General features: G+C 35.3%; 4 protein-coding genes across 5 annotated transcripts; 3 read left to right on the top strand and 1 right to left on the bottom strand.

Annotated features, from left to right (window-relative positions):
- The first annotated feature begins 638 nt into the window (after positions 1–638).
- On the top strand, positions 639–3,589 carry LOC111436748. Its single transcript, XM_023074463.1, has 6 exons — positions 639–881; positions 1,002–1,166; positions 2,274–2,354; positions 2,446–2,571; positions 2,644–2,727; positions 3,281–3,589. The coding sequence occupies exons 1-6, from the start codon at positions 782–784 to the stop codon at positions 3,370–3,372; spliced, it is 648 nt and encodes a 215-aa protein (XP_022930231.1). The 5' UTR covers positions 639–781; the 3' UTR covers positions 3,373–3,589.
- A 4,259-nt stretch (positions 3,590–7,848) lies between these two features.
- Positions 7,849–11,688, top strand: LOC111436961 (VAN3-binding protein-like). 2 transcript variants are annotated; one of them, XM_023074770.1, is made up of 7 exons: positions 7,849–8,294; positions 8,810–8,935; positions 9,385–9,802; positions 9,883–10,110; positions 10,192–10,241; positions 10,835–10,892; positions 11,088–11,688. In XM_023074770.1, exons 1-7 carry the CDS (start codon positions 7,953–7,955, stop codon positions 11,300–11,302), a joined length of 1,437 nt encoding a protein of 478 aa, XP_022930538.1. In that variant the 5' UTR covers positions 7,849–7,952; the 3' UTR covers positions 11,303–11,688. The 2 variants fall into 2 exon arrangements, with proteins under 2 accessions (XP_022930538.1, XP_022930539.1); XM_023074771.1 differs by lacking the exon at positions 7,849–8,294 and adding an exon at positions 8,464–8,697.
- Positions 11,689–12,754: 1,066 nt separating this feature from the next.
- On the top strand, positions 12,755–15,053 carry LOC111436740 (DNA-directed RNA polymerase III subunit RPC9-like). The gene is made up of 4 exons (XM_023074453.1): positions 12,755–12,844; positions 12,951–13,068; positions 13,157–13,309; positions 14,300–15,053. Exons 1-4 carry the CDS (start codon positions 12,837–12,839, stop codon positions 14,486–14,488), a joined length of 468 nt encoding a protein of 155 aa, XP_022930221.1. The 5' UTR covers positions 12,755–12,836; the 3' UTR covers positions 14,489–15,053.
- A 2,727-nt stretch (positions 15,054–17,780) lies between these two features.
- On the bottom strand, positions 17,781–19,099 carry LOC111436899 (EPIDERMAL PATTERNING FACTOR-like protein 5). The gene is made up of 2 exons (XM_023074691.1): positions 18,386–19,099; positions 17,781–18,270 (listed from the first exon to the last, which is right to left on the bottom strand). The coding sequence occupies exons 1-2, from the start codon at positions 18,522–18,524 to the stop codon at positions 18,053–18,055; spliced, it is 357 nt and encodes a 118-aa protein (XP_022930459.1). The 5' UTR covers positions 18,525–19,099; the 3' UTR covers positions 17,781–18,052.
- Positions 19,100–21,408: the final 2,309 nt, after the last annotated feature.

Here is a 21,408-nt window from a genome sequence, read left to right on the forward strand (position 1 = left end):
TCTTTAGACTTTCTCTTTCGAGTTTCTCCTCAAAGTTTTTAAAATGTGTATGTTAGGAAGAAATTTCCACACCCTTATAAAAAATGTTTGGTTCTCCTTCTCAGCCAAGGTGAGATCTCACAATTATCATTTTAAAAATCGATAATTCGATCTTTCACTAAAAATGATAGTAAAAATATAAGAGTTACTATTCATTAAGGATAACTTTCGCAGAATAATCTGAAAATGGAGGTCGAAATGATGAACTTTGAGATCCAAAGAGGGTAGAAAAGTTGCAAATGTCGGCCTCTTCTTCTGTCAATTAGGAAACAAGTTTTTGCAGTTTAGCAATGGTTAAGGATCATGTCGGATTATTTAAAATGGTAAAATATTTTCATTTCTTACTAAATTGGATTCATCGCCCAAAATTAAGATGGTAAAGTATGATTCTTAGGCCATTAGAATCATAATGGAAGTTAATTAATAAAAGCAGATATTTATGGATAGAAATTAAGATGGCAACGGTCCATTTCCATTACTGCGATAAATCAAGTTCATTTATGTGATCGTGGACTTCCATGCTGGGTTCGGCCGAAAATTTAATGAACATTGGACTTTTATTGTCTCTTAAGCTCTGATAAGGTTAGAACAGGGAAAAATCACAGCGCTTTATAAGTTTAAATCCACGAAAAGCATCAAAAAACCCCAACTTCCAACTACCCGCGCCGTCCCCTAAAACCCCAATTACGAGGGATTCGGCTATTTCAAGAGCACGCGTCTAGTTTCTGATCGTAAGAGGACTATGGCGGCCATTGCTGTTCTTGCTCTGCTGCTCATCCTTCAATCTGCAGCGGCTAATGAGTTCAACGACCTATTATCGCCTCTTCTCTCGCCCATTTTCGGTTTGTTTTTGCGATTTTTGTGGCTGTTCTTTGTTGGGTTTCTTGATATTTTCATGTTTGTTTGAAGAACTTGATTGGAGATGGTGTTTGTTCTTGTTTTGATTGGGTTTGTAATGGCAGAGGATGTCTGCAAGCAAGTGAACTGTGGGAAAGGGAGCTGTAAACCTTCTGATAATGATAGTTTCTCGTTTGAATGTGATTGTGATTCTGGGTGGAAGAAGAGTCTTTCTGATGATGATGATGATGATGGTCACTTCAAGTTTCTTCCTTGCATTATACCCAATTGTCAGTTTCCTCTCTCTGTTATGAAGCTTTTGTTTGAAAAGTTGCTACGTTCTTAGCCATAGCTGTTGCAGCAGCTAGCTATTTGACGCTGCAAATTTGGACTTGTTTCTGTTTGATTTATGTATTTGCTAAGAGTTATTATGGAGATAGCTGGTAAGAAGTAGATTTAGGGGAATCTCATTGCTATTACTCAAACAAGCATGAAACGTATGCTTGCGTATTCGTCCATCGGTCAAATCGGATATGTAATTATTGGAATAATTGTTGGAGACTCAAATGGTGGATATGCAAGCATGATAACTTATATGCTGTTCTACATTGCCATGAATCTAGGAACTTTTGCTCGCATTGTATCATTTGGTCTACGTACCGGAACTGATAACATTCGAGATTATGCAGGATTATACACAAAAGATCCTCTTTTGGCTCTCTCTTTAGCCCTATGTCTCTTATCCTTAGGAGGTCTTCCTCCACTAGCAGGTTTTTTCGGAAAACTTCATTTATTCATAGTAGTGTTCTTCATTTGAGCATTGTAATCTTAAACTATCCATTTCGAACAAGATACTTAATGATCAGTTGGAGAGGGGAACGATGCATTCCTTATAAAGGTGTGGAAACCTCTTCCTAGCAGACGCGTTTCAAAAACCTTGAGGGGAAGCTTGAAAGGAAAAGCCAATGAGGACAATATTTTGTTTTTGTGGGCTTGAGCTGTTATAAATGGTATCAGAGCTAGACATGAGGCGGTGTGCTAACAAGGACACCGAACTCCAAAGGAGTGGACATTGGACAGTGTGCCAAAGAAGATGCTGGACACTGAAGGAGGTGGGCTGTGAGATCGCACATTGATTAGAGAGAGGAATGAGTGCTAAAGAGGACGTTCGGCCTTGAAAAATGGTGGATTGTGAGATCCCACGTCGATTAGAGAGAGGAACGAAATATTTTTTTATAAGGGTGTGAAAACCTCTCCTTAGTAGACGCGTTTTAAAAACTATGAGCGAAAGCCGAGCCCTAGTAGACATGTTTGATTTAGTGTTTTGAGGGTCTTGATCTTAAACAGTTCAGTGGTATGAATGATGCTGATGGACATTGGATTTGTCTTGATGACAGGTACTTTGACGCACTCGTGCTCATTGGCGCCTCCACCGGGCATACAGACCAAACCAAGAACCAAGGACTCGATATTCGATCGTAATGACCAAACCTATTGTCCATAATGTTACCTTGTTTGTGAATATAACAATTTAGTAACAGCTTTTTATGCTTGCTCGTGGCTGTGTAGCTTGCAGTTGGGTCAACTGTGGAGGCGGTTCGTGCAACAAGACGTCGCCATTGACGTACAAATGTGATTGTTTAGCTGATTACTATAATCTTCTCAACATCACTGCCTTTCCATGCTACAAAGATTGTAAGCTCATATCATACTCACTAAGCTGATGAAGAGCTTGTTCTGATGTTGTGTTTGTTTATCATTTTGAAGGCTCAATAGGAATGGATTGCAAGGAACTGGGAATTCCAGTGGCGAGCTCCCCTCCTGCAACTGCCAGTTCAACTAATAACAACGGTCAGTCAGTTCACAATCCCGACTTTTTATCTTGTCAAATCTTCTATTTCCTCCATTACATGAGTTGTGAGATCCCACGTCGGTTGGAGAAAGAAACAAAACATTTTTTTATAAGAGTATGGAAATCTCTCCCTAGCTTACGCGTTTTAAAACCGTGAGGCCGACAACAATACTTAACGAGCTAAAACGGACAATATCTACTAGCGGTGGGCTTGGACTGTTACAAATGGTATCAGAGTCAACCACTAGATAGTGTGCTAGTGAGGAAGCTGGACCTTAAGGAGGAGGTGAATTGTGACATTTTTTATAAGGGTGTGGAAACCTCTCTTTAGTATACTCGTTTTAAAATTGTGAGGCTAACGATGATACGTAATAGGTCAAAGCAGAGAATATCTACTAGCGGTGGGCTTGGGATGATACATGAGCTTACCCAACTTGATGTTTTTTTTAGCACTCAACTATCTATCATTACTTGTTTCCTCCTTACTGATACAATTATGCTTCTGCAAAACTAGAATGTATTGAAAGTGATACAAACTGTTTTGATCTGCAGCTGCTAGCGGATTACTTCTCAAGCGAGACGCCCTCTCGACGATTAGCTCGGTGGTAACATGTGTCGCGACGCTACTGCTGCTGATCAAATAGAGTGACATGTGTAGTGCCAGTGCTATACTTGATTATAGGTTGATTATGTGTGTAGTATTTGTTGTGCATGGCCGCTACTTATGGCCTTTTGGGTATGAAATAAGGTCCCCATTCGAGTTCTGAGATGATGGGCCTTGTATATATATGCTTACAGCAGACAGTCACACCACTTAGTATACCCTTTTTTGGCATTTAACCAACAAGTCCCTGGGCTGTACGATAGAATCTATAGCCCAATAACGCCATATGATCGCTTATGGTAATAGTTCAAACTCACCGTTAGTAGATATTGTCTGCTTTGTCTCATCACGTATTGCCTGTAGAAAGAGGTTTCCATACTCTTATAAGGAATATTTTATTCCACTCTCTAATTGACATGGGATCTCATAGTTCACCTCCTTAAGGGCTAGCGTCACTGATGGCACACCACCTGATGTCTAGGTTTAATATTTAATAATCGAAGTTTACCACTAGTAGATATTGTTTGCTTTGGCTTGTTACGTATTATGGTCAATCTGATATGGAATCTCAGAATGTACCTCCATTGAAAACCTAGTGTATTCGCTATGACATCGCTCAGTGACCGACTCTAATACCATTTATAACAGCTCAAGCTCACCATAAACAGATATTATCTACTTTGATTCGTTATGTACTGCCATCAAAGTTTTTTTCGTTCGGATGTAGTATCTAATCAAACATTAATTGCAGTGAACAAAAGATGAGGAGGCGGTGGAATGATAAGAAATTTAGAAGCCCAACAGCCACGACAAAGTCTTCCAATCAAATCCCACATCGGAAGACACTCCGCTGGCGGTAGTGGAGAAATAGAGTTCTCAATCAGTTCCTCCCCCACACTCTGTCCCATCTCTTTATTAACACTCATCCTTCCTTCATTACCATTATAAAATCAGATCATTCCCTTCCACTTCCTGTACGTCACCACCCCCCACCCCCCACTCGCCGCCGCGTGCCGCCCCCACTCCCTCCGACACGCCGTCGTGCTCCTCCCTTTCTCCTCTTATATATTCGTGGCGGGGCTTTTATAATCATAGAGAACACAGTGGGAGCTTTTTTTAATTTAAATTCTTACATAATTTTAATTTTCAATCTTATATTTAATCAATTTATGTTTTATTTTATTTAAAAATGAAGAAAATTATCGGAAACTTTACTTTTATATATTTTCTTAAAATTTGTGTCACTCGAGATTTCTGCAACGGATGGCCCTTTCCGTCTTTTCCTCCTTTTGTCTTTTTCCTTTTTTATATTTGCTTTTCCCTTTCAAATATATCCCCATTTAATATCATTTTCTTCTAAATTCCTATTTATTTTATTTTTTAATTAACTTTTCAATAACATGTAAATTATCGAATTTGTTCGATTTAACCTAATCTAATTTATACGTATGAAATGTTTATTAAATATTTTTTTTAAAAAAATAGACACATGTTTACAAAAACCACGTGAGAATTCATTCCCAATGTCGGCCCTAAAAACAGAAAAAAATCAAAAGTTGAATCTAAAAGAATTTAGTTTATTTTTATTCTTTTTAGAAAATTTAAATTAATTTTGCCAGTATCTAAGAACATTTATTTTTTAAAAAAATCAAATTAATTTTATAATTTTATGTTATATGTGCACGTGTGTGTCCCCATATTATCCCACCAAACAATGATTTTATTTCACTAATTGAATTATCACTCTATTTTTAGAAAAACATTATGTGAAGTAATTATTATCCAAAAAGAAGCCAACATTATATATATAGTAATTATTAAAGGCCTTAATTTGTGGAGATGGTGAAGATTTTGGAACTTTGAATGGACAAATGAAGAAGAAAACAAGGAGTTCTTGAAATAGTAAATAAAAAAATAAAAAAAAGACACAAAATTCCATAAAAATTGGTCAAAAATTACAGTTAAATTAAAAATGTTTGAGAGTTGCAGCAATTCTGTTGGGTTTCATATGAACAAAGTACAGACATTCCTCGGTGCTCCCAGCAGTCCCACTGCCTCAAGAGAGATAAAATACTTTTTTAATTAATAATATTAATAAATTACTATTATAATTATAATATATATATATATTAATTATGGGTAAATTGTAGCGAGTTATTTAAAATGGTCTTTCTTCGCACACCGTCCTCTATCTATAGAGGTCATTGTGCATTCATATATTCAAGCACGGACAATTCACCCTGTTTTTAAAGCTATATCTACCTCATTTATGACAACAAATTGACGTATATCACCAAATTTGTATTACGTCCCAATCATATTCTTTCAATCATCTTATAAAAAAAAGAATGAATTGAATTAATAGGGTAATTAATTACTAGATATTCATATAATAATATTAATAATAATAATAATAAGATAAGATAAAGAAATATATGAGAATGATTGGGAGTTCTTTCCCTCTTTCTGAGGCACTCCAAGGAAAGGGCCCTTTCTTCATTTATTTTTTCCAGGTGGATACAGTTCATATATCTTTAAATAATAATTTATTGAATTTTAATATTTTTCTGCCATTTTACCATAATTACCCTCCCATTAATTTAATTATTATACATCTCGTTTGTTTTTCTATTTAACGGAAAAAAGAGTTATTGACATTCTGAATGCATATGTTTCATCATGTCGTAAAAACGACAAGACTAAGATGATTAATTTTTTTAATAAAAAATTTTACTTTATTTTCTAGAAAAAGGTTGTATTTTTTTTTATTGACGGGGAGGGATGTCGATTTTGAAGAGGAAAAAGATGAGTAAGGGTGTTTTTGGAATTTTGCAATGAAATGGGTAAATTATTGTACTTTGGGTAAAAAAAAAAAGAATGATTTTTTTATTAAAATAATTAGAATAATTTGCATAATTAAAATTCCTAGTTTAAAAAATAATTATTCACTAGTTTAAAAAACAAATTAAAAAAACACACGGGTTTTAGAAATTCTAAAATTAGTAATTATTCTCGTTAACCGTTAAAGCTATTATTAAATTCAATGCTAGGTACAAAGATAAGATTAAATTTTAATTTTAATTTTAATGAAAATTATAAAATTTAAATTAATATATATAATTAATTAAATATAACACCTAAATAATTAAATGGAGGAGAAAGGAGGGGGGGTGTTGGAAAAGACGAAAAAATCCCTATCCCTTGGAATGTTATTAGGCCCATGAGTTTTTTTTGGCCAATTTTAGAGAAAGTGACATTTGAGGGATCATTTATTTTTTGACAAACAACATCACACCTATATCGGGATATGAGAAGGCTCATCGCTTTGTATCTCTTGGTGAATTGTAATATCACTCAATAGCTCCGTTGAATAAGACACTATTTTTTTGAAACTTTCATTATTGGACTCGTGCACTGTTCCTTCACTTTTCGTGCTATTCATAAAAAAACGATAGAATCTTATTTTGATCTTAAAACTCTCTGCTATAGCCTCAAAACAGCCAGTGCAAATAACGTCTTACGTCGACTTTAAGATTGGTTCATAAAATTGTGTAAGCTGGATGCAAATTTCGATGATAATGATTTAAGATGAGCTTTAATTTTGATATATATATAATTTTATTTGTGTTGTTTTTAATGAAGCATACAAAGTTGAATTATTAAATGCTACATTTGATTGATATGATATAATTTGAATTATCCATTATATAGAGCATCCAAAGCTTCCTTAAAGAAAATGAAAATAAAAAATAGATAAATATAGTAATAATGATAAAAAGAGAAAACTTTAGTTTTAGTTCGCAATAAATAAAATAGCATTTATTAATTTAATTTTAAAAAAATAAAGGACTAAATTAAATAAGCTAAAGTTTTTGGGGTGAAAGTTAAAAGAGAGGAAATACCAAATTTCGCCTCGAGGATTAAAAAAAAACAGCCAACGAGAGAGGGACACGTGTGAAATGGTATAAAAAGGAGTGAGCACGGTGATTGGCCAGTGCGTATTTGGTTGCTGACTGGACTCTCTTCTTCACTCCCACGGTATGTTTTCCGTTTTTGCCCAAACAATTCTTTGCTTTCACTAAAACCCCTCTGCTCCATATCTCATCGCAATTAAAATATATATATATATATATATTAACTCTTTCATTTTTTTTATATAAAAAATAATTAATATTTTTAAATTCAACCTTTTAATTAATAATACGTCTGAATATTTATATTTATTAAAAGAAAATTGCAAAAATCCACCTCTAATTTATGTAAATATAAACTTTATTTTTATTACATAATTTTTTTAAAAAAGAATTTTTACATTGAGTTTAATTGCTATCTTAATTTAAGAAAATAAAATAGAAAATATGCTTAAATGGGACTTTCCATGTGATTAGACATCTTAAAAATTCTGTAAAAATAAATTAGAAAAAAATTAAGAAATTATTTTCAATTAGAAATAAAATATAATAATTTTTTTTTTAATTTTTATTTTTACTGAGCTTCAATAAAGCTCCAAGAGGTTCAACACATCGTTTTTTCAGCTCCGTTTCTCTTTCTCTCTCACTAATTCCATCTCCACTCTCTGCACTTCACACAGACATTCCGATTCACTTGCTTCCGACGATCATGGAAAAAACAGCTACAGAGCCTTGGCGATTCGAGCCGCCACCGTCTCATTCCTCCTCCGTCTACCGTCCGCCGGACACCCCATTAGAGCCCATGGAGTTCCTCTCCCGCTCTTGGAGCGTCTCTGCTCTCGAGGTCTCCAAAGCCCTCGCCCCTCCTCGTTTGACTCTTTCTAAGCACCCGACCGCCGGTAATGGCTTTACCGCTGCTGGCGGTGCCGGCATCATTTTGGAGGATTTAACCGGCGAACTTGAAGAGATTACCCCTTTTGCTGGAAACCCGTTTTCATTTGCTTCATCTGAAACGTCGCAGATGGTGATGGAACGGATTATGTCACAGTCGGTAAGTTTGGTGGAGCAGAGTTTTTGTTTTAGCAGAGCATGTATGGACAAATAATGGGATTTGCTTTATTTTTGTTTCATGTTTTGGATGGATTCAAATTGATTGGAACTTTGCTTATACTTTTGTTTTTGGTTCTCCCTCTCATTTTCTCTCTGGCTTTATCTACTAATAAAAACATACTTCTGATTTCTCTTATTTCCCCCAACTTTTGTCTCACGCAGCGTACATCCCACTTTTTTGTGCTGAATTCCTGTTGTTTGTTTCTTTTTAATCCAATTCTAGTGCATTTAATCCTCTGGGGTTCTGTATTTTGAATTGGGTCTTCAATTTTTTCCCCTTTCATTGTTCTTCTTCAACTACAAATCGACCATCGAGAACGTAAATGGTGTTTTCGAGGTTAATTGTAAGAACGATTCATTACAATTTCCGACCCATTTTCATGGCTGCATTTATCCTTTCGTGATTTCTACGTTTCCGCCATTAATGATCTGTTCCTTTTCTTTACTCAATGGCAGCAAGAGGTTTCGCCGCGAACTTCTGGCAGACTGTCTCACAGCAGTGGCCCTCTCAACGGCGCACAAAGTTGTGGCTCATTAACCGACAGTCCACCTGTCTCTCCTTCGGAGATCGACGACGTTAAGGTCAGTCTTCTGTCGCCGGCGGTTTTTTGAATATTGGGTCTGCCGATTCTGACACCAAGATTCAGGCCGGCTCTGTTGTCTCTTCTTTTTTGTCTGTTTATTTCTTCTCTTTCGGTCATATTATAGTGTTCTTCCTTTGATTACAGACCATATTCAGCTTTCACAGTAATCGATGTTCTTTTTTTTTTTTTGACAATTCTTGCTCATTGGGTGTTGATTTTCATAATTTTGCCTCTGTTTCTGATGGGGTTTCTGTAATTTCCTCCCGTCGGCGAATTGCCGGATTATTTCCATTTCCGGCGAGTGGTTTATGTTAATTTGAATCGAATTCTTGAATGGGTGTCTCCACTTTGGGGCATTTATTGATGTATGGACCCCATAAATTGACACATATCTAAGTTCTTGTCATCCATTTCGATCGATGTCCCATCTGTAATTTATCTCTGCAGTGTGGCCGTTCGAACATCCCTGTAAACCAGTACAGAGTTACTGCCAGTGGCGGAGCCACCACTGCCGGCGGTGGAAAAACTGTTGGGAGATGGCTAAAGGACAGGAAAGAGAAGAAGAAGGAAGAAACAAGAGCTCAGAATGCTCAGCTTCATGCTGCTATTTCTGTTGCTGGTGTGGCTGCAGCCATTGCTGCTATTGCTGCAGCCACTGCAGCTTCTTCTGGTTCTAGCAAAGACGAACATAAAGCTAAAACTGACATGGCTGTTGCCTCTGCTGCAACGTTGGTTGCTGCTCAATGCGTTGAGGCAGCTGAAGTAATGGGTGCTGAACGCGATCACCTTGCATCAGTCTTGAGTAATGCTGTTAATGTCAAGTCAGCTGGTGATATCATGACACTAACTGCAGCTGCAGCCACTGGTAGTGTATAGCTCAATACTTCATGGTTTTGATTCTTTATTCCGACGTTTATTAACATGAAGCTTCCTGTTTCGATTCAGCGTTACGTGGGGCGGCGACGCTTAAAGCGAGAGCGTTAAAGGAAGTGTGGAACATAGCTGCAGTGATTCCAGTAGATAAGGGTATGGGAGTTGCTGAGAATGGCAGCATTGGCAACTCCAATAGTAGTTTCAGTGGTGAACTTGTCCATCCTGAAGAGAATTTCTTAGGCATTTGCAGCCGAGAGTTTCTCGCTCGAGGCTGCGAGCTTCTGAAACGTACTCGTGAAGGTATGATCTTTAATCTCCGTGTTCGTGTTTGAGGGGTTTGATCAGAATCAAAGTGGAGTCTTAGTTATTGTTCATTTGCAGGTGATCTTCACTGGAAAATAGTCTCTGTATACATCAACGGAATGAATCAGGTAAAAAGCCTTAAAGAGACTTCGATTTGTTCTAGTTTTCTAATCTGCAACTTGATCTGTTAATCATTCAGTACTCTAGTTCAGCCTTTTGTCTTGGGATGTGAACCCTGTTGAAGATATAAAGTTTAGCACAGAATGATTGTAACAGCCCCTTTCGGGCTTCCCTCAAGTTTTTTAAAACGTGTCTATTAGCTAGAGATTTCCACACCCTTACAAAGAATGTTTCGTTCTCCTCCCTAATCGATATGGACCCCCTTCATGGCCCAACGTCCTTGCTGGCACTCTTTTCCTTCTCCAATTGATGTGGGATCCCCCAATCCACCCCTCGTTGGGGTCTAGTGTCCTTGCTGGCACACCCCCTTTCGAAGCTTAGCCTCCTCACTGATGCTCTGATACCATTTGTAACAGCTCAAACCCACTAGTAGCAGATACTGTTCTCTTTGAGCTTTCTCTCTCGGGTTCCGCTCAAAATGCATGTGTTAGGGAGAAGTTTCCACACCCTTATAAAGAATGCTTAGTTCTCGGGATCTCAGAATGATATTGTAGAAGAAGCAACTAGCCTGGAGGTGCTTTATTGAGGTTGTTTTGTGCAGGTTATGTTGAAGATGAAGAGCAGGCACGTAGCTGGGACCATAACAAAAAAGAAAAAGAGTAAGTGAGAATAGTCTTGTCTTTTGTCTAATAATTTGAACAGAAATGGATGTGGGTCTTCCATTTGGGGATTGATGAAAGGTCTAACACAATGTGACATACTATAAAGCAAACCAAGAATAAAGAAGTTCATAATGGAGGGGCCTCTTTGATCTCTCTTTAACCCTGCCCCTTTTTCTTTTTCACCCTTCTCAGATATCGTGTTGGAGGTAATAAAAAACATGCCCGCCTGGCCCGGTCGCCACCTGCTCGAAGGAGGAGAACACCGTCGCTACTTCGGCCTGAAGACCATCCTGCGGGGCGTCGTCGAATTCGAATGCAAGAACGTGCGAGAGCACGAGATATGGACTCAAGGCGTGTCTCGGCTGCTAGCGATGGCAGCGGAGAAGAGAGGAGACAGAGTAATGTAAAAAAGAGTTATAGATTAAAGGTAGGGAAAGAAAAAGGAAAAGGAAAAGGAAAAGGACAAGGACAAGGGTTATGGAAATGGGGTCTGTGTGTTTAATGATATGGTTGAATTTTGAGGGTAAAGTGAGGGAATTTGAATGAAAGTGAGTCCATGTGAGTCATGTTTTAGGGGTTTTAAATGGTTGTTGGTGTGTTGGGAATCAAAAGGGGTAAGCTTGGAGTGAGGGCAGTCAAGAGGAATATAATACAAACCCCCACTACTACCAACAACAATCAAGATAAAACCAACAACAGTGAAGATGAAACCAAGATGCTCTCTTTTCTTTTCTTTTCTTTTTTACCCAAAATTTGTTTTAATATTATCCTTCTTGGGGATAATCATTGTCTTCATGTTTGCCTTCCAATCATTTGTTTTTAAATTTGTTTACATTTTTAAGTAATGAAGGAATATTTTTAAGTCACTATCTATGAAAATATGAAAATAAGGTACACCTTCCTTTTCAGTGGTTTAATCAAGAATTTTATGGTTAAGAGTGTCTTATTTAGAACAATTCTCTACTATGAATTGTTTTTGAGATGGATGTGAATGAGAATAAAATAGGTTAGAAGGACTCGAGAATAGTATGCAAGTGAGGACAAAGCGAGTGCAAAGAACTGGATGTAAGGATTCTTAAAATTGTCTCTATTTATACATTAAATCTTTTTTAAAAGTGTTAATAAACTTTCAAATTTTTGAATGCAGGATTGAAATATTATAAAATTATTTTAAATTTGTATTTAGGATATATATATATATTTGTATAGAATCTATGAAAATAAATAGTATTAATAATTAACAAAGAAAAAATCATTAAAAACACAAAACACTACAACAAAAAACAAAAAAGAACAGGCCCAATAGGGAGGAGTTGAAAAAAGCCCAATAAGGAAGGCCCAATACCTCTTATGAGAAGAATGTATTGCACATTAATATTTATTTTCAAATTCAAACTCAAATTTTCACGAATTAGAAATAAACAAAAATATTATAAATTATTTAAAACATGAATTTTAAGGGGAAAAAAACAGACAGATTTAAGAATTATTAAAATTAAATAACTAATTCTTAAATTTTTAGTGGTAACTTTCTTGGTGGATAAGTAAATAAAACCAAATTTAAAATTTGGTCGAAATGAATGAGTTTTTGAAAATTTTTACCAATTTATGTTAAAATTGTTGGTTTTATTAAAAATAAATTAATTTGGCCCTAAATCCTAAACCCTAAAAATTAATTTTTTTTTTTTTTTTTTCTCTCTCGAGTTATTCCAAATATAATAAATTTATTATTGATCAAAATTAGATGGCTCTTATTGGGCTGGCACATAAATCTCCAAAAGGGCAGAAATTTCAAGCAAAAGCCCAATCGTCAATTTTCAGAGCCCAGGCATACAATTTGTGAGATTTGTTCGGTAATTGGCGATTTGGGCTCGACGAAGGGGTTTTGTCGCCGTCGTCGAGGGGTTTCTGGTTCCGGCCAAATTCTGAAGCTTTTTCTCAATGAAAATGTATGCTCTGAATCCTCACTCTTTCTGTAATTTTCGCAATCTTGTTCGAACTACTTGATTCTGCGATTGAAATGAGATTTCAATTAATCGGAACTGTCGTTTGCAGATTAGAGGCAAACGCAGGCCCTCTTACTAATTTCGAGGTTCTCGACTTTCTAAGATCAAAGGGAGCTGCTAAGGATCCCACTAGGGTTCTTGCGAAAGTGGCACCATCTGAGTACAAGGTTATATTTCTATTTCCTTCTTCTGTGCTGGCCTACGAGTTCTTATGTTGCAAGTTTCGATCGGATCTTTTTTTGTTTTTGTTTTTAGGTTTATGATTATTTGAATCAAACTCCTGCATCTTATCAAACGAGAGAAGCTATTATTGAGTTTGTTGACAAATCCAAAAAGTATGATCTAGCGAAAGCTGAAATTCTGAATATCGTTAACTTGCGGCCGATTACTCCGGTTGAGATATTTCCGGTAATTTCTCCCTCTCTTTCTTCCTTTCATTACATGAATTCTTCATACTCTATGCTATGTTTTTTTGTATGTGATCTCTGTTCTAAACTCATCCTCGATTTTCCCATATGTGAATGAGGCCTTTTCTTTTAATTTGTGCCTTCCAACTTTTTCTTGAAGAACCTACGTTTAGGAAGTCGAGGAGCCGTGAATTCCTGTAGAAATTTTAGAGGACTGATGAGATATACTATTTCAGCCATGTTCATATGACGCCTTCTTTTTGCGTTTTTAATGTTTAGAACAGATTTACGTAGTCTTTGTTGCTTTTCACTTCTCTGTTGAAATTATAAAAGCTTTAGATTCCTCTAGCTATGGAGCACATTTGTCTGAGTATTGAGAACTTGGTCGAAGTAGATGTCAGAAATTGTAGCTAAAATTCAACTGTAGATCTCAATCAATTAGTCTGAAGTTCTGTAAAGACTTGGGGGTGGTCGGAAGGATTCCTTATACAGCATTTCTGCTTTTTTGGACAAAAGTTCTACTTATTCACAAATAGTCTAGTCTGTAGTTCTGTAAATACTTGGGGGTGATCTTAATCAATTATGCTAAAATTCTTACCTCTGAGTACAAATGTTCTGCTTCTTGTATTATACTTATGGCCCATTCGATTAAATCTCCAAGAGGTTTTACCCACCTCAAGTCTTGATCCGGAAGACAAAAAGAGCTTTTTTAGTTGTTAAGTTTTGTTCTTGAGACTTAAATATATGTTCAAACATTCTAAACTCTTTTCAACTACTACTGGGCCATTCTTGGAAAGTAAGGTTGTTTTTCAAATAGATCCCAAACCAAATTCTCGTCTTCTTGTCTTTTGTTTGATCATGATTCTTTTCCTCTGCTGGGATGCTTTGTTTTGGTGTTCATGTAAGAACTTGGACGAAGGAAATGAAAACATTTGGATAAGTGGTTGGATTGAGATGCAGATTAATTGGGGTTTATTCCTTTTGTTTCTAGATTATAGAAGAAAGTGATGTTCGTATGGGAGATGATGGAATTCAAGAGCTTACGAAGATGGTGGAACAGGTGTTCCCCGCATCTCAATCAACATCCGTAGTAGCTCCAAAGGAATGTAAAGAGGCCGAAGCCATGGAGAAGGAGGAAGGAGTTGGGGGTGCCGATGAAGAAACCATGGTAACAACTTGAACCCATTTCAAAACTTAGGTGAATGTCTGTAGATTAAGCCTAAATTTGCTGCCTCGGTTCAAAAAGAGCTTCCACAAGGTTGGCCTGTAAACGATAAACCCAAAAAGACATGGCTCTGTACTGCATCTTCAAGCCTTAACTCGACTATTCATAATGTGTTAGACAAGGGTTTTAGGTGAAAAAGATAGAAACTGAGAGGGACAGTTCCCAAAAATAGAATGAGAAATCAAAGTTAAAGAAAGCTTTTGAGTGGTAAACAACGAAAATAGCTGGGCTTCTTTTCATCACTATTCTTCTCTTTGTTAAATATACCCTAATATTTTAGACATGGAAGAAGAAGCCGAGATTTTCTTTTCCCTAGGGTACTCCCCATCTCCTTACAAAGCAACAGCAGAAGCAGCACATGCTCCCGACACTGAATTACTGACAGCAACATTACATACTCTCATAATTTTAGCGTCATATCATACATACTAGATATTATCTTATGCATCAGACCCCCTATACTTCATATTCTCTTTTCTTTCCCTCTTCCCCATATAATGATATGAATTTTTTGATTAAATTACAATTCTAGATTTGTTGCTGAGCTTCTTTGGAGATTATAGTCCATGATTGATTTTTGTTTCGTTCTAGTAGTAAAAAAAATGAAAGCCAGAATCACATCTTACACAGTAGTTGGCATTCTGAACATATACCAATTAGTTTTGGTATATACTCTTGATCCAGAAGTCATTGAAAGTAGTTTGACTTTTTGTTACGGTCCGCTTTGGTCATTTACGTATCATCATCAGCCTCACAGTTTTAAAACATATATGGTTGGAGAGAGGTTTCCACACCCTTATAAGGAATGTTCCGTTCTCCACTCCAAGCGATGTGGGATCTCACAATCCACCTCCTATAGGGGCCAACGTCTTCGCTGGCACATCGCCCAATGTCTGGCTATGATACCATTTGTAACAGTCTAAACCCATCGCTAGTAGATATTGTCCGTTTTAGTCCGTTACATTTTGTAGTCAACCTCTTTTAAAACGCGTATGCTAGAGAGTTTTTCACATCCTTATAAGAAATACTTCGTTATCCTCTTCAACTGATGTAGTATCTCACACTTCACCCTTCCAAATTAATAGTATAAACACAAAAGCCAGACAAATCATCGGTTGTTTACATTTTAAGTTGCAGTGATTTGGGGAATTTTCTTTGAGGAACTCAGAACACATTTGTCTGGTGAAAAAGAAAAGGCTAAGAAAGTGTCTGAAAATTGTCCACAGAAAGGGTAGATAATTGTGGAGGGATGAAAATTTAGAGATGGGAATGGGAGGGTGATGGTGTTTGGTATTGACTGCACCACCAAAACTCTGCAACACCCACCCTCCTTCCTTCCAAACCTCTCCATCAAATCAACCATCAATTCACCAAAATAAGCCCCTTTCCTCTTCCTTTTTTTTTTTTTTTTTTTTTTGACCCATCTGAGAACTAAAACCAAATGAAGATGGCGAGAGGAATGGGGTAATGGCCCCCACCTTTCACATCTTCTTTTTCAACCTGTCTCTCCCCACCTACATTACACATTCCCGATTTTCTTCTCTACAAAATAAAGTAAATTATAAACTCGAATTCAATTTTAAATTAGACGGATCTAATAAATTTTGGGGTTTTGTCTCAATGAAATATAATTTGAATGGGAGAGAATGGACCATTCAAAACTCTCCGGACCCCAATTTTTATATAATTATTTATTTTTATTTTGTAAATTTTTTTGCCTTTTTAAAAGAAATTGTACGTAAAATACATGTATATAAAATAGGGTGACAGCAGTGGGAATGGCCCCACGTGGGAGCTGAAATTTTTTGGCCCAATACTGGCACATGCACGAGGGGGGGAAAACTGGGTTGTTGATAATATATATATAAAATAAATTTCTAGACCAAGTAATATAGACATTTCTACAAGGGCAATTCTGGAATTAGGTCACAAAATTATGAACACTTTTGTTTGTTTAGAGTCTCCTCTTTTGGCATTGTACCATACGTTATAATTTCTAGTCCACTGCTCACACGTTTTTCTTTCTTTGGTTAAATTTAATTTACCCTCCTTTGTATCTTTTAAAATCCAATTCTGGAATTAGGTCAAAGTTATGTTCTTTCTAGATTTACGAGTTTGAACTAAGTCAGTGTCGATGTCGATTTCTTTTCGTGTTTGTGAATTTTTTTTAGGTTAAGATGTGTACATTTAGATAAATCTTTTCCCTCTGTTTGTTCACTTTTTTCTGTTTCAAAGAAGCTTTAAGAGCATATATTGTTGTATCTGAAATTATGAGTTTGTGAATAGTGATTTCAATATTCCATACTCTGAGGATTACAATAGGAAACTATCATAAAGTCTCAAACAAAATCCTCCATCTTTATCAGAGGTGTTTTAGGACTGTGAAATATTCTTACTTGGAGATACCCTTGAACCCTAATCCTAGAAGAATTTTTATAGAAAAAGTAGAGTAAAAGGGGAAGAAAAGGTCAAGTTTTCAATGGAGATAATAATAGAGGGTCTTCTGAACATTGTCTATCAACTCAGGAGAGAGGGAAAGGGGATGAAAGAGATTGAATTTCATTCACTTTTGAGAAAGAAAAAGTGATTGGAATATTACACCAAACCAAACACGTTATTTAGGTAAAAAAATCGTGAAACATACCTTTTAAACTAACTAAACATTGTTCAATTGGTTAAAATTCATCGACCAAGAGGTCGGGATTTAGGTTCTTCCATCCTAGTTTCTCTTCATCTACCTTCTACCTTAAATACTTGACTCATTTTGTGTAACAATCTAAGTCCACTACTAGTAGATATTATATTTTTTAAACTCTTCATTTCGATCTTTCCTCAAGGTTTTTAAAATGTGTCTGCTAGGAAGAGGTTTCCACACGCTTATAAAGAATGTTTCATTCCCTATCTCCAACCGATGTGGGATCTTAGAATCCACGAGGACACTTGTTCCTCTCTCTAATCGACCAAGATCTTATATTTTTCTTTCCTTCTTCCTAGCCTTTTGGCCACTTAACTCTTACTGACCTAATTATAGTAATGTGCTAACCTATATTTATTCCTCCCCTTCACATGGAATGCTGTTCCCCAATCTCCTTTTCGAAATGTCAAGCCAAAAACTTTCCACCCCATTAATAGCTAACACAGGCCATTATGTACCTATTATGTAAGAAAATATAGAGAGAAAAGTGAAAATTTTTGAATGATGAGTAAAAATTGGTTCTTTAGTCTAATGTGAAAGGGAAAAGTGTAATAAGAAAAAGAAAAACTATTGTATTTCCAAAGGTCATTAAATTACTTTCCCAACGCAGCGAAACAAAAATCAATGAACGATTTGGAGTTTTGATAAGACCGTACCCTATAGACATTATGAAACCCAAAAAAGAAATCATAAAATCCTCCATTGAAGTGACCAAGATTGGCATAAAAATCAAGCGGAATATATTTGACAAAGAGGAAGAAGAAGAAGAAGAAGAAGAAAGGAATAAAGAGTAGAGTGTTTTGTGACAGAGCTTCCCTAAGATTTCATGGCATATAAAGCGAGTTGCCGCATTTGCACCGCCAAGCTTCTGGGTAATATTCTAATGGTAAACTCAGTCCTGGGTGAATTGGCACGTGCACCGCCGTGCAGGGCGTGCAACTGCCGCACTTCGATCTACAAGTAGGAGGTGATGACCCTGGCCCGCTGAGTCTCCGCCGTGTCACAACTCGCTCCTCTCCTCCGGTCAGCAACTGTGTTTCCTCTGTTGTTCGAAGAAAACCAGAAACAAACCCAAAACATGGGTTAATTAGAGGAATTGAGAGATGGGGTTGAGAAGAAAGAATTGGAAATGAATTCTCTTTTTTTAAAAAACTTACTGATGGGGGTGGGGCGAGCGGCAATGGCGGAGGCGAGGAGGAGGAGGAGGAGGAGGAGAACGACGGCAAAGAGAAAAAGGGTAGGAAGACGGCGGCGACGGTGGTGGTTATGGTGGTGATGGAGGAGGACTACGGCCATCGCCGGCCAGAAATGGGGGAGGAAGTGAAGTGGAGTAAGGTCATAAAATCGAAACGAAAAACGAGAAAAAACAGAGAGCTGTCATATCTCAATCCATGTACAAATTTCTCTCTTTTCTTTGTGTTTTGTGGTCAAAGGAGGAAAAAACATAAAGATTTTTAAAGAGTAGGGGTTTGTTTGGAATTTAAATTTTGTATGGAAAGTCTAAGTCAGTGGGATTTTTTTATTCTTGTTTAATTAATTAATTCTTTTAAAATAAAAATAAAGAGGTTTGGATCTCCATGAAATTCTTATTTACTGGTATGGAAGGCAATCCAGCGGACCCATCAATCCCAAGAAATAATTTGAAGGAATCGGGGGGGTGAAAGTATAAATAAAGCAAATACGAGGGGTATGGTATGAAAAAGGAATTCAGGGGAGTGCCATGACGGTAATATTTGGAAAAGTAGGAGGGCATTTTCGGGATAGCTGGAGGAAAATATGCAGAAGACTGTGGAGGAATAGGGAAGGAGAGAAGGGGGGTGAGACAAACATCTGAATCCAAATGACCCCACTCTCCTCATCCTCCACACCATTATTGAATCATTCATCGAATCTCTCACACATTATTATTTGAAACTAACTGACAATTTTATATTAAGAAACTTATTAGTCAAATAAATCTTTTTTTTTTTTTTTTAATTTGTAAGATCAAATGGTTAATGAAAAACGTATAGAATTTGAATCCCCGATTATTGAGAATAAGATGATTAAGAAGACTTAAAAGAATTTAAAGTTATTAACTATACCAATAGGATGTATCTTCTTTTTCAGTAATCATAGAAACTCTATGGTTAAACGTGGTTTGCTTGGAGCAATTCTATGTTTTGATGACCTCCTTCAAATTTTTCTAGGATACATGTGAGTGATAACAAAACATGCTGGAATGACGTGCGTTGGTTTTTAGGGATAGTTTTCACTCTTAGAAACGAGGATGTCGCAGGGGAGGTAGAGAAATGTCAAGATTATTAAGTGTTGAATCTAGATTCCAATCCAAATTTCGATCTGAACTCTTTGAGTGGTTGATTGTTGATTTGGTTGTAATAACGAAGATAAATTATGGTAAGAATTTTATGGACCAATTTTACCATTTAGCCTTAAGGCGATTTGGTGAGTGTGGCCTATAATCCAACCAATAGGAATTGCCCTAATATGCAAACTTCCAAAGTTAGGTTCAGTGAGAGGTAAAGATGTAGTATTTACTATTTACAAGCTTTTGACACTATTTTTTACCTAATTTTTTCAGAGCAACATTTTAATAATAATATATTGAGGTAAAAGTTTTATTCGGATCGAAACATCCGAGAAAATATTCATAATTAGAATATTCACTCGAAAATTATAAATATAACATATTAATAAAAATATTTATTATTATTATTATTTTAAAAATAATATTACTTTTGTTTTGTTTTGAGATAATGGTTCGGGACTACTCTTTTATATTGTGGGGTTTCAATAGAATATTTAAAATATGAGTATAAATATTAAATATTTATAATTTAAATATATGGATAGAATGTAACTAACATATTTATGAACTAATAAAATTTAAAAATAAAAAAAATTGGTTAAAAAACTTATTTTGAGTGTTTTTTTTAGTATAACCAAATAAAATTAAAATTGTATACAAATATTAAGTATTAAAATTCAATATCTTTTAAAAATAAAAGTTTCAACTATGAATTTTCTATCTAATTTTTTTCCTTTTATTTTTACCTTTTATCAGCTAGCATTAAATTTATATTACAATAATTTAAAATCAACCTATATTTTTATTTAATTATGTTTTAAATCTCAATATTGTTTAAAATTTAATTAGATAATAAAATATTTCATGTTTGGTTCCTAACTCCTTCCCACATAATAAAATAATATATACGAAATTATTATATAGGTTTGCTTTTTTATAAAATTTATTGGATTAATATAATTAATTAACTAACGACAAATTAGAGCAATTAATGAGTAGTTTCTCTCATTTCTCCGGCAAATAATAAAATAAATATAAATTAATTAAAAATATCAATAAATTTTTATATTAAATAGATGAGATAATAATTATAAATATATTAGTTGTAATTTTATTGAGTCAAAATAAGAAAATGGATAAGGTTAATTCTAAAATTAAAAGTCGTAAAAATTAGCTCCACCATTAAATGTATTTACTCGACCTATAACATGAACAGGTGTAATAATGTGAAGTGCATGATCAAATATTAAGTTGATTTCAAATAATACCAGTTATTTTATCTCACATATATGATATAGTATTATAAAAAACAAAATATTGTTCGAGTTCACCGACAAATATTGGTCATATTTGATGTTCCTTAGGTTCTTTAAAAATTTAACTTTAAATACTAATCTGTATGTTTTTATTTCAGTGTTTACCGTAGGCACGATAACTGGTACAAGGATTTACTAGAGTAGAAGGATGCCTCCTATATTCGAGTAAGCTTAAGAGTCGTGCGAGATGAAAGTCTCATGTACGGTTCTTGTTCGTTGGAAAACTCTAAATCATTCTTCTGAAGCTCCATCCTCTTTGATTCGCCTTTCTCGAAATGACTTAACTTTTATTTTTATATTTTAAATTTATTTATCTACCTTTACAAATATATTTAAAATACTAAAAACAAACTTTTATCTTTAAAATTTGATGAACAATTTAAATTGATACAGACAAATAATGAAAAAACAAACCCAATAAAAAAATTAAATGATTATCGAACCAATCTTTAATATAAAAAAATTAACGTAAGAATCTCTCAATAATACCACGTAATAAGTTAATTGTGAAATTTTTAAATTTTAAGTTTCATAAAAAAAAAAAAAAAAAAAAAAA

This window comes from Cucurbita moschata, unplaced genomic scaffold (genome assembly GCF_002738365.1).
Source record: "Cucurbita moschata cultivar Rifu unplaced genomic scaffold, Cmos_1.0 Cmo_Scf00060, whole genome shotgun sequence".
NCBI classification, from domain to species: Eukaryota; Viridiplantae; Streptophyta; class Magnoliopsida; order Cucurbitales; family Cucurbitaceae; genus Cucurbita; species Cucurbita moschata.